General features: G+C 36.4%; 1 protein-coding gene across 1 annotated transcript; it reads left to right on the top strand.

Annotated features, from left to right (window-relative positions):
- Positions 1-6,441: 6,441 nt before the first annotated feature.
- Positions 6,442-6,891, top strand: LOC135152779 (uncharacterized). The gene is made up of 2 exons (XM_064093876.1): positions 6,442-6,621; positions 6,703-6,891. Exons 1-2 carry the CDS (start codon positions 6,442-6,444, stop codon positions 6,889-6,891), a joined length of 369 nt encoding a protein of 122 aa, XP_063949946.1.
- Positions 6,892-13,882: the final 6,991 nt, after the last annotated feature.

Genomic DNA, 13,882 nt, shown 5'->3' with positions numbered 1-13,882 from the left:
ATAAAGACAATAATTATTTCTCTTATCCACCACAAATGCAAATCATTCGTGTTGACCAGTTTATAACAATCTTTCCTCGAATACAAGAAAACTCATTTCTCCCCATACATAATTTTCCACTCTTTTCTCATGAACAACTGCACCTTTATGATACCGAATCAAAATTTCTCAGATTGGAAAGAAATCAAACAATCCGAGTAAGAATATAAATCGATTAGAAATACTGAACCAGAATCTTCGCTGATTGTGACGCCCACCAAATCCGGGTCATAGATTTGAGGGTCACGACACAACACAAACTTATTTATAACATAGTACGAAATGACACTAACAAATACAGATCAAAACAATTTAAAGTATAAAACAAGTCATTATTCATATCTTAATTACAATGTACTAATCCCAACAGTTTCAACTATCGTTATACAAACTTACATCTCAAAAACCAACAACAACATCTGTCAACAACTAACTATTACAAAACATCTCCAGCAGAATGCTCCATAACTTAACCTGGAAACCTTGCCCGGTTACTGGATTGAGGGTCCTCGGTACCAACAACTTTTTTCTCAACTAGAAAAGAATATAAAGATTCGCAAGAGTGAGCTAACTAGATCAGCAAGTAATATAAACAATAAAATGAACTAAACAGTTATCAATTGAAATGAATAAGGGTGATCAAGTTTTTAAACAATATTGAAATTGGATAATCAAAATTTATTTTAAAACAAAGGTTAGGCTGCTGATCAATCACACACTGACCCCGAGAAAGACATGCATCATGCTCTCACACTAGATCCAAGGCACTGTTAGGATTTATGGGTGATAGACAGCAGTCAACTTAACATTTTCATGTACTTAGATTTATCTAAGTAGAACATATTGTCACAACCAGAGTATATCTTTGTAGTATCTTTTTATTACTGTCAATTGTAATATTTGTACACTTGGAAGAAGTTCAATCCACATTTTTCATGCCCCGAGACGCGAAGATAAATGACAGCAAGAATAAAAGACTGCTAGTGTCAAGATGGTTGACAGCAGTGCTACACAAGGCAGACAGTTGCAAGGTCATGACAGCAAGTTTGTATTTGACAACAACATTGGCTGAAGCTCCGCAGACAGCAAGTTTCCGCTCGCATGACAGCTGAACACTGGCGTTCCTACCTAAAGCGTACTCAAGATGCCACTGTCATCCCAATCATTGTTTGACAACAAATTCTGGTGTCCCTATGTCACTGTCATCGGAGATCTTGGATTAGATTTGATTCCACATCAAGTCAATCCCGTGGCAGATAAAGATGTTCAACTTTAGGAATGTTGCAGAAAAGATTTTCTGTAGCAGACCTACCAAGCCTACAGCTTGAAGCTCAAGTATACACAAAGTCGTGGATAGCTACTTGGAAAGAAGACAAGTCACTATTCATTCACTTCTGTTATACTCAAAATAGTATGTTCCTAGGTTGCTTTTCATACAATGTAACAACTGTTGAATAACATTTTAGGAATGTCGCATGGGTTGTAATCAGTAAAGTAGCTGCAAAAGCGAAATTCCACTTTATAGATTTGCAGAACCCGTGATGGCCAAGTAAGGGTAAAACTCTGATAAAAGTATATGAACCTTAACTTCAGTCATTGAGTGAATCTGAGAATATCAAATAGAGTGAACATCAAAGGAGTGAAACACAAGTGTATTCCTTGAGATAATTAACTGAAGCTCGAGAATTATTTTTCGAGGTTGTAGCAAAACAACAAAATAAATAAACCATTTTTTTGTGAAGTTAAACTACAAGTGTTCATAACTTAGTTTGTATCTTACTCTGCTGATATACTTAAATCTTTAATTGGTTGTTGAATTAAGATTTAAATTTATCAGTATTGCATTCAACCTCCCCCCCCCCTTTCTGCAATACATTCGAGGACCAACAGGCACACATTGGCCTAACATGACCATGAATTTGGTCTGGCCACGAATCTGATCTACTTTCCGAAAACATTCCAATTCCTTAACAATTTAATTTGATAAATAATGTATTTCAGTAAAACATGCTGTACAATCATCATTTATAAAACATTTATCTAATTTAAAGTGATAAACATTTATCTAATTTAAAGTGATAAAATTTTATCATTTTATCCCAGGATGATTACTCGGTATATAATGAATAGTTGGAGGGTTGAATCGGCAAAGTTAAAACGTTGACGGCTGATTGGTACATACCCCCAAACTTTAGGGGTTAAAAGGTCATTAAGCCTTCCAATTATTATAGTCATCGCATTTAAAAGAAGGAACTTTGATTCCAAGTTTCTAGAGTTCATTGTTTCATGTTTTTAATTGGGTGTGAAGAGCTAAATTATCTAATTTTACTGATCCTTGATCAGCATGTCGATCAGCAAGCTCTGATACACACTGTTAGTCCCGAAGTGCCATAAGGGGGGGGGGGGATGTTTGAATATGTCACTACCAAATCAACATTTCTTTCATGAAATGTTAATTTTAATGTTCGTCTTCGAAATCTAAGTCCAAAAAGTTCAAGGAATATACCGTGTGCGTGTGTCGAAGGTGCTATAAATTTTAACACAAAGGTTTGCTACAATGACAATAAACTACAATTCTCATAAGCTCTTGTTTTCCAAAATTCTCTTTCTATCTTGTTAAATGGATGTAAGTGTTGTAGTGTGCACAAATTTGTTTGTGTGTTGTTTGGTTCAAATGAAACTACTTGGCTATTGATAGACTTTTAATCTAACCATGATTACTTAGTTCATAGGGCAACTTTTCAAAGATCCCCTTACTCCAAGATTCCCTTAGTCCAAGCTTTGTATTTATGAATGTATGAGTACAAGCCCATGACACCCAAATACCTTAAAAGTTATTCAGAGATTCATCCCTAACGCCAATACATTGTAGTTTAATCCCCTTGTGCCTCTCTAGAGCGTTCTAGGAGCAAGGGATACTTGACTTAGATTCAAAATCATCCCCCCGGAATCAAATTAATTATATGTGCTATACATCTCATGTGTATGTACCTTTGGTTCAAAAACAAAGTCCCCCATAAAACAATCTACCTTTCAATAATTCAATACCAGTATAATTTTAACTTGCATTATCAACCGTGATTGCAAACAGTTTTGCATTATTTTTGTTCGCAAGTTCCAATTTTGATCAATGTAGTGAGCCGTGATGTATATAAAAATTAATCTTCTATATTGAAGTCAAAGTGTCGGTGGTTTGAACTGACAACTTAATATATGTAGTCAATTTTTTCTTCTGATCCTAAAAGATTTGTTAGTAATTTGTGTAACGATAATAAGAGATGGCATCTTAAAAAGTGGTTGTGTGGTATGCATGAAATCATGAAATCCTCACTCTTGAAAGATATGTATGGTAGTTCATCAATAATGATAATGACAGTTAACTTACGTCTATAAGTTTTTGATCAAGATGTTATTTTTTAAAAATGCCTTCATTTTCTCCTACCGAATGCAAAGATAATTGTGTTTGTTTTGATTTACTAAGAAGAAGTTTCTTGCAAATTTTTAAGATTCTTTGAAAGTACACCAGCGTTAGGGTTTATACTGAAATATTCGTTTGAAGTATATAACAATTATTTGAGAATCTTGAATGCATGTTTTCACATTGTCTGTATATTATATATTGTAGACAATCTAGTATCAGATGGGATAGCAGAAGGTTAGATTGTCAAATTCCTTATATAATAATATAATAAAGGTTCACAGTCGAAGTGGTGTTAGACAAACCACTGGAACGACTGAAGTATTATTTAGAAATAGTTTATCTTGACTATTGAATAATACTTATATACTTTGTGTATATTGAACGGGATTAAAATAGTAGAATAATTGTTTCTTTTATTTCTGACAATAAAGAACTAAGATTCTATGATGTTATTATTGCTTAGGTTCTTAATCCGGATATAGTGATTGACACTTGTATCTAATGTACATGCCTTGATTCATACGTTAAATAATTTATTTTAAATTACGAATTTATGTATTGGATAATGACATTATATACAGAGTTGGATATTAACTATAAAAGGAAACCATGTCCGAAAAATATATTCGGGTGATGATGTCCTCTTGAAAGCTCATAAAGATAATTATGCTTTAGTCCTGCAGGCAGATTTGTTCCTGCATAATTATAAGGTTGAGTGGATGGATGATCAAGGATAAAAGATATTGATTAAATTAATTGTTAGAAATTAATTTAATTAATGGGCATGCGATATCTTAAACATGGGGAATTTATAAGCAATTAATATGGGAGCCTAATTAAATAATTAATTTACGGAATTAGGAAAGGTAGTGCAAATATTAATTCTTTAGTGGATTGAATTAATATTTAATGACATTGAGCTTGGCCCGAAATGTCATTGGAAGGCCTGACCTAATGGTCCATGATCCCTACTGTAGCCTATATATATTCTCGTTCTCCTAAAGCTATGAGATACACAAAAAACGAATTCACATCCTTGTGTTTGAATCCGTTTTTCTCAAGGAGCCAGCTAGGGTTTTGGAATTTCAGAGTTTTAAGGAGAGGTGCACCTTGGTAGATCGAAGGCCACACTTCGTCCAAGGAGAATCAGGGAATGCAGTAGAAGACGTGGATTTGAATCGCTTGTGCCGTAGCGATTAAGGTTAATATTCTGTACGAACTTCTTTAATAAGTATCATAAAATGCAGGGTCAAGGTCCGATTGTTCCTACAATGGTATTAGAGCCAGGTTTGCGGTTCTGCGTTTTATGATATGTAGTCCATGTCATGATCATATATGCATGTATATAGGGGTTCTGTGATGCATGTTGTTATCCACTATTATGGCCATGTTTTGATTATGTGTTTTGGATCCCACGAGGTTTAATCGTGGTTATTCTGTTATGATTGGGTTCCACGTGGTTTATCGTGACTTTGTTGTAAATCACGAGGGTTGATCGTGATAGTTTTGATCTTGTAAATGAATTTGTAATTGTTTTAGATTATGATCTGATTTAATAGAATAGGCTGGTTCGTCTGTACAAGTTTGTATGTAATTGTTTAATCAACGGGGCTGCAAGAAACGGAGGTTTTCCGTTGCTGCGATCAGTTGTTGGGGTGCTTCAATGTTTTGGCCGTAACTTTTGCATACGATGTCCGATTTGGGTGAATAATACATTTTCGGAGGCGGCAGAACGAGACGGACAAGATCCAACCCGGATTTATCCGGTTGAGATACTTTTTGAAGGCATTATGACGCTGTTTAGGCCTCCAAACGGGCTGTCGAAGATTTCCGGAATTTTTCGAAGGATGAATTCGAAGCTGTTTTGTCGGGGCCATAATAGTGATGTGTTTTTATTATGATTTACATAATTCTGCCTTTTCTTGATTATTGTTATTATGTGTTTCTTGTCTATGTTGTATGCCATGTGATACTAACCCTTCGCATGGTAGAATGACATGGACATATGAATGTTTTTATTAATGTTTTAATCATGATAGTATGTTGCTATGTTATGTGTTCTTTGTGTTACGCTATAACCATGATAGTATACATGTGGACTTCGAAGAAATAACATAGAGCGATGCATCTAGATTAAAATCCTCAAAGTAAATTTTAAGTGGGAGAGGGAATTAATATGAGATTAAATCCCATGGTCTCCATCATTGTTTGTATGTAATTTATCATAAAGACGAATATAAATTATATATACGTCACCCATCGTGGCATGTAATTTATGGTGTCTAGAATGTTATGGATATTACTAGAACAGACTTCTTAAATTAATAAGAATAAATACGAATTTTCTTTATTTCTAATATGGGGCGATTTGTAAGGCTTATGGGTATTAAGTGAGACCGTTGTGACTCCTCCACTGCCTAGAAATCAAACCATTGATGAATATTGAATTGAAGTATTCTATTCAAAATGCCACCCATCGTGGCGTACCAAGTTCCATAGATTTCGGATAATTTAAGATTTGATGATGATATACACTTAGCTATGAAAAATAATATAGACCACCCCAACGTGGCTTATTGTTTAGTAATAGGACCGAAGTAACGTTTAAACAAATTTAGATGGTATACATGTCAAATATCGTGACGTACCAGAAACTTATGTTGTTTAGCATTTAATTGTAATAATTGTTAGAGGAACCAATAAGTCTTAATTTTTAATGCACCCTTATTTATGTGTAATGTGATGTTTTATATTTCATGCATGATTCTCAAGATAAAATGGGCTTTAATCCACTTTTCACCATACTTAAGGATAACAAACTTACCGGACCTAACTATATTGAATGGAAACGTAATTTGGACATTCTGTTGACTGCTGAGGAGTACAAGTTTTGCACTTATGAACCCAAGCCTGATCAGCCTGCTGCTGATGCTCTTGAAGATGAGAGAGAGTATTATAAGCGGTGGATTAAGACTGATGAGATGTCGCGATGTTACATTCTAGCAGCAAAGTCGGGTGTTTTGCAGCATCAACATCAGTCTATGGTCACTGCTTCAGATATGCTCTTTAATCCCAAGGAGCTTTTTGAAGATCAGAATAGGGCTGCTAGGCAAGTAGCCATGAAGGCTTTAATGAACACTCAGATGGCTGAAGGGACACCTGTAAGGGATCATGTTCTCAAGATGATGTCACATTTGAATGAGATAGAGATCCTTGGTGCTGAGCTTGACGGGAAAACCCAGATTGACATTATCCTTATGAGCTTGTCCAAGAGTTTTGAGCAGTTCCTCTTGAATTACAACATGAAACAGAGGCAATATAGTCTTGCGGAACTGCTGACAGAACTTCAGGCAGCTGAAAGATTATTTCGGCAGAGTGTTCAAGTGAATGTGGCTGAGAAAGGTTCTTCCTCTAAGCCGAAAGATAATTAATAAGAAGAAGAAAAAGGCTCATACACAGAAAGCTGTGAAGGCAGTGGGAGTTCAAGGTGGTGTGAAAAAACCTAAGGAAAAGTGCTTCATGTGCAAGCAGTCAGGTCACTGGAAACAGGATTGTCCTCTTCCTAAGAAGACAAACAATACTGGTATGTCTCTTTCTCTGGTTACAGAAATATTTATAGCGGCCATATCTACGAGCACTTGGTGTGTAGATACAGGAGCCACTGATGCTAAAAATAATTTTATAATGCTAGCAATTAATAGATTTTATAGAGCTACTTCCTGCAGATGCATGTTATCATCTCAAATAACCAAAACAAAAAATAAGACATAAGCCAAAAGAATTTGGTTTGTTGCTACTGATGTGTTGCAAGTCTATGGGGCTGTTTGGGTGAGTTTAAAATAAGTGCTGCTTAATATAAAAAAGTGGAGTAGAAGTTAGAAGCAAGTTACGACTTATAAGTGATTAAAGTGTTTGGGAAATAAGTAGAAACCCTGAAACAAAAGGTAGTATTCCTAGCTTTTTATAAGTACCTCTTGATTTTTTACACAAACGGTACGAAATAAGTGCTTCTAACTTATAAATCTAGAAACCAGCTTTTAAGCTGTTGCCAAACAGCCCCTATGTATAAAAATATCAAGAAATCAAAACAAAACCTAATTAGAAATCAAAACAAACCTTAGCTTAATTATAAAAAAATGATATATGATAACGTATATGTAATGCACCTTGATCCTCTGATTTTTGAATCTCGAATAACAAATTGTTAGGTCCTGGAATGATTGTAGAAGGGGGGGGGGGTTGAATACAATCGTCACTAAAAATAATCGCGGCGGAATAAATCTGATTGGAATGTAACTTGATAATCAGATTAAGATTAATTAATATAACAATGTTTTAAGTCGTTATATAATTAATATGGTTCGTTTTAATGTCCACTAGTTCGTTGAATAAATTTGACGGAAAGTATTCTAACTCAGTGGAACAAAACAACCGAATGATCAAAGCACAGTAAACTGTGGTTTTAACGAATAGCAAGTTTAGCACAACTTGAAAGCTTACAAGCACTTTGAACACTTACAAATGAATGAGAATGAACCATATTTATAGGCAAATCTCAAGAACTAGGCAAGACAATGGTGGCAAAGACAATCTAGAGGTTGCTATGACAATTTGGCACTTTGTCTTGCTGAAAAACATAAGGTAAGACAATCATAAGCATTGTCTATAGCTTAGTAAGACAATCAGAAGCGGTAAGACAATCTTTGGGAAGCGGTAAGACAATCTGGGACACGGTAAGACAATCTTTGGGATTGTCTTACACTCCAAACGGTAAGACAATCATCCTGATTGTCTTTGGAGCCACACGGTAAGACAATCAGAATGATTGTCTTGCCAACCATGCGGTAAGACATTTGAAGGGCACGGTAAGACAATCTGTGGGATTGTCTTACCGTGTGTTGGAGGAGGGAAATGGCACGGTAAGACAATCTGTTTGATTGTCTTACCTTGTTATTTCTTAAGACAATCAAGGAAATTGTCTTTCCCGTTGATTCCAACAAGACAAATGCTTATTTCTCTTTAATTAATTAACCAATTAACATCCACTTAATTATATAAAATGCATAAATTCATAAATTAAATTAATTCGAGATAGAATTAATTTAATAAATAAATTACACATCATATATAATTATTTTGAGAAGTAGATTAAATAATTAGATAATCAATTATCCCTTTTCTTCTTCTTCAGAGTCTTCAGTCTTCTGTAGACAATTAAGATCTTCGACTTGAGTGAACGGCCACTTTCTTTTGACGTAGAATATTTAATCAGATGAGCTGATACACAAATGTACTGTCTGGTTAATCTGTAACTAGCTCAATTAAATATTCCTGGTCATTTAAACAATTAAGCTGTGACTTGTTCGTCGATTCTTCGTCTTCTTAGTTCTTCTTCATTTGTAGACACAATGATGGAATCTTCTGAATGAATAAATTATTGAAACTTTATACCTTCTGATCTTCTGGACGTGCTACAAAAGATTATTTGTACACTGGGGCTTGATCATATTAATGAACTTCTTCCAGTGGTTTGCAGCAGCATCCTGAAATTCTTCTGACATAAAATCTTCAATAAATCATTTGACGTTCTTCGTACGGATTCCGGATAACAGTACTTGCTATTTACTTGCTTTCTTATCAGAGTTGAGTTGATTCCTCTTAATTACAAATAGGTTTAACATATGCCTTTCAATCTCCCCCTATTTGTTTGTTAACATAACATGCAAATTATCGAGAGGATAACTCAACTAACTGATAAGACAAAGGATTAAACATTGAAAGATAAATAGCAAAAGTTTCTGGTATTCATTAAACATTTACCAGATTCAAACATAATAAGTAGATTACAAAAGGGGTGTTCATTTATAACATATATTACAATACCCTATATAATCTAAGTATCAACTTCTCCTTCTTCAGTATCAGAACTGTGAAGAATAGGAGTTGAAGGTTCTTCCCTGGATGGCTGAGCAGCAGTAGTGGCTTCACCACGTTTCTTCCTTTCATTAGCCAGAGCCAGTTGATGCATAACTTCCAAATCCACAGGGTCCTCCTGAAAGTCAGCAGGCTGAGTCTTTGTGACTTGCTTCATCTTCCTTGTATATTTGGAAATACCATTCCGAAGACAGTAGTCAGCTATAACTTTATCAGCATCAGCCTTCTCTTTCGAAGCGAATCCCTTGGTTCTCAGGAGAGTAGATGCAAGGATCAGTTGGTTCACAGGGTACTTGGGAAAGGACTCATCATTCAGATACAAGGTGTTTAAGACGTCGTCATTGATGAACTTCATACAGTAAGGATTCTTGACAATCTGAGGGCTATTGAAATCAGCATGTTCCATCAGCTTGTCTCGAAGGAGTTCATTCAAATTAGAGCTTCGCTTGACTTTGTTACGAAGCACCCAGAGCTCAGTTACTGTAAATGACTTTAAGAATTCAACTGAGAGTCTGAATGTCCCGTTTCTCCTTGTGTATACGATGAGTTCCCATTGATCTAGCAGATTCCTGACTGCAACAGTAATGTACCACAACTCCAGAGAAAGGGCATGCATGAATAAATCCTCATTAGGGTTTATCTCCCTTAGATCATAGATAAGAGACATGAACTTCCTGTCATCGAAGGGTTCCCTCCGAGGTCCATTGAAAATTCTGCGAGCAATGTCCCAACTCTTACCAACTTTATGCTTCACATCAAGATTCTTCTGCACACAGGCAGCATCATAGATCTTTTGCTTTTCCTTCTTGATTTCCTCTTCTGTGATGAGCTTGTCCTCCAGAAGCTTTTGAAAGTCCCTGAGCTTTCTCTTCCTAGCTTCATTTTCCATCTTGAACTTTTTCACCAACTCTTCATGTTCAAGATCTACAGCCTCCTCTTCAGTCTGGAACACATAATCTTCATCAAATGCACCATCTTCGTGATTCTGGCAGTAAGTGGCATCAAACACATCATCATCATCCATTTCCTTAGGAAAGGCATCATAATTGTCTTCCTGTTGATGCATGGGTTGGTTGCCTTTTGAATTTTCAGATTCTCTGCCAGGTGCAGAATCAGAAGTGTTGGTGTTTGTGTTCCCTTTGTTATTTTGATTGGAGCTGTTTCCTTTGTCTTCTCCTCCCTTGTCTCTATTCTCCCCCTTAGTTGAGGGATCCTCTCCGGAGGTTGGAGCATCAGACTTGGAGTTCCTGAGAAGTTGATCCAGTTTGCTGTCGATCTCATCAAATTTAGACATGTATAGCTGATGGTTGGATCTCATCTCGACAGTCAAACAATGGATATCAGACTTGAGCTCATCCCTGTAAGAACTGGATGGCTCCTCCTCTACTTTCTTCTCTAAGGTGACCAGTTGTGCACCTTTCAATTTCTCATTCTCTGCAATCATCCGGGCAAGTTCAGCTTGTAACTTAGCAATTTGTTCCTCGAACAGAGCTGGGTTAGTGTGTGCACTCACCTCACGTACACTCAAAGCTGTTTCACTAGCCTCACGTGCATGTGTATCGCTCGGTGTTTGCCTCACGTCACTCGTTTCATTCACACTTCCAGCTGTACCTGTGTATACTACCAATGTTCCCTGAAATGGGTTCAAAGGTAGTGGGGGAACAAATTGTCCTCCGGAAGCCAGTGACGGCAAATCTACTTGCACATTGCCAAGCAGTTCCTGATCATGAAAGAAAGGGTGATCTGCAAAGTTTTCATGCATAGTAACTTGATTTTGAAAAACTGTGCTCTCAGAAAGTGTAGTAACCTGTGTATTGGCTTGATTTTGCACTAGCGTGAGTGCTAGAGCAGTGCTAGACTCTGTACAGGATACCGTGGCTGGACGGTCAACTTCAATGGCTTCATTCTGTTGAGAGAATGAATCCAGAGACTGTATTTCCATATCAGTGTCCAAGCCCTTTTGGGAAGGCAAGGATGTGGCTGCAGTTGTCTCCGAGGCTTCTACTCTTTGTTTCTTTTGAGAAGACAGAGCTGCGGGTTGATACATTAAACTACTCAAACTCCTCTTTCTGGCAACCTTCTTAACAGGTTTTGAAGTAGTGTTGGTTGAAGTGTTTGGAGAAGAGATAGTTGGTAGAATTGAATCATCAGCAGGGTTATGAACCTGTGTGTTGTCGTGGTTTATTGCTGGCAGGCTGGCAAAACAAATCAAAGTTACAACCATAATCAGATATATCAACATTAAAGTTAGATGAGAAGTCAGTAAGTACCTGAGCTACCTGTAAGTTATCTCTGAATTCCTGAAGATCAGGATTGATATCTGAATCTGATGGCAGTGGTTGTGAGGTTGATTGTGTTTGTGGAGAGTATTGTGGTTGAGCAGTAGGTTGTGTGGGTGCAGATGAAGATGGTTGAGCTTCGAAGAAGTCAAAAGGTAGAGGCTCATCTTCATATGATGGAAACTGTCGTTGGGGGATAGGTGATTGAACTGGTGATTGGTCAGGGGATTGATCTGGTGATTGTTGTTGTTGTTGTTGATCTTGAGGTTGAGGTGGTTGTTGATCTTGTTGCTGTTGTTGTTGATGTTGTTGTTGTTGAGCCACTTGAACTTGATAAGGAACAATTTGAGCATTGAACCTTTCCAACATAAATGGAGTAACAATGAGTGGTACTGCGTTGTACTTACTTCCTTTAGCCAGCTTGTTGATCAACTTGAGACTGGTCTGTTTGACATTGAGTCTCTCAGCATTGAAGTAGAAGTTCTTGTCGGCTTCAGTCATCTTATCATTTAACAGCAACATCAGGAATCGTGGATAAAAGCATTCAACTTTATCATTAGTTTCCACGTTCCGACTTCCAAGTGGTCCCATCTTCCTCAGAATCTCCTTCGGAATAGTTGTACCAAAATCAATCTGACGATTAAAAGCAATACATACTCCAAATACCTGCAGTATGTTGGATATGTTGTGAAAATTTCTCCGGTCAGTGGGAGAGAACACCTTAGCAAGCGTGTCGAAGAAGATCTCCCATTCTGGTTTCAGTTTTCCTTTCGTCATCTTTGACAAGTGAATTTCCCCTTGATATTGGATAGTCTCAAAGAACTGCATCAACTCAGGTTCTTCAGGAGGATTAACAAAATTAGCACGGGGGAAACCCAAAACACGATTCACATCATCACCAGAGATTGTGATCGTCCGGCGTCCATTCACGTCACCTACCCTTATATCTCCCGTAACTCTATGATTGTCCAGAAGAGTAGTATTTAGAGCCGTGGAGTAGAAGTCATACAACGGTTGGATTTGTAATTCTGCTGAGGCAGTGATTGCAGTACTCGCCAGACATTGTTCATTCAGAAATTTGACCCAGGGTCTGAACCGGGCAACAACTGCTTCAAGGTCTTCAAATCCGTTGTAGTTAGTCTCCATAATTTTGAATTTACCAACCATTTTGTTAATTAAAAGGTGAATTAAGCGAGAAGTTTTCAAAAAAAAATGATAATTCTCAAATATCTCGCAAATTTCACGTAATAATTAATTTAACGATTAATTAATTAATTAATTAATAATTCGAAATAAGAATTAATTCCGAATTAAAATTTAATTAATTTATAACGGTTGTAAATTTCAAAATCAATCCAAGGCAAAGGTTCCAAATCAGTCCAAGAGTCCACAAAATCCCCAAAAGTCTCCAAAAATTCGAAATAATTCGAAATATCCAAAATCACCAAAGAGGGTTTCGAAAACTCTTTCACACAAATCACACTCCAAATCAAATGTACTATCGTAACAACCCACAAAGTCGATCAAATCACCAAAATCCAAGCGAAATCCAGCGAAACCGAGTCCGAAAAAGAGGGTTTTAAGTCGAAACAATTGAAAGAAGCTAATGGCGCAAAATATAAATCCTTAAAAACACTACGATATGTAACGCTAGACATATTATATAATAACACCATGACTAAACAAATTTACAAACATCAAATTGACAGAGGCAATCACAATCATATGTTGAATATTGTAACTTGGGATCACTTGATTCATCAAACACTCACAATTTTGATAGCAGCAATAGCTACTGTACAGTCAAATCAAAAGTGCATCATCAACTACAGTACTCCCTCCGTCCCCTCCAATTCTTATCATTTAGAATGGAGTGTTCGGCACGCATTTTAAGGCTCGTATAAAATATAGTTACATAATTTATTTTTAAAATTTTCTTTTTCGGCATAAAAATATAATGTTTAAATTTTTATTCAAAAAAAGAAAATTATAAAAATAAGTTATAGTACTATATTTTATATGAGTCTTAAAATGCGTGCCGAGCACCCCATTTCAAACGATAAGAATTGGAGGGGACGGAGGGAATACTAGTTTAAACCAACTCAAATTCACAGCATTGATGTTACAGAACTGAACATACTAGACCAAAAAACCAACAAAAAACTGAAAGAAGCTAATGGCGCAAAATACTAACAAAAAACTAATACTA

The sequence above is a fragment of the Daucus carota genome, chromosome 5 (genome assembly GCF_001625215.2).
Source record: "Daucus carota subsp. sativus chromosome 5, DH1 v3.0, whole genome shotgun sequence".
Lineage (NCBI taxonomy): Eukaryota > Viridiplantae > Streptophyta > Magnoliopsida > Apiales > Apiaceae > Daucus > Daucus carota.
This window is presented reverse-complemented; position numbering and strand designations above follow the sequence as displayed.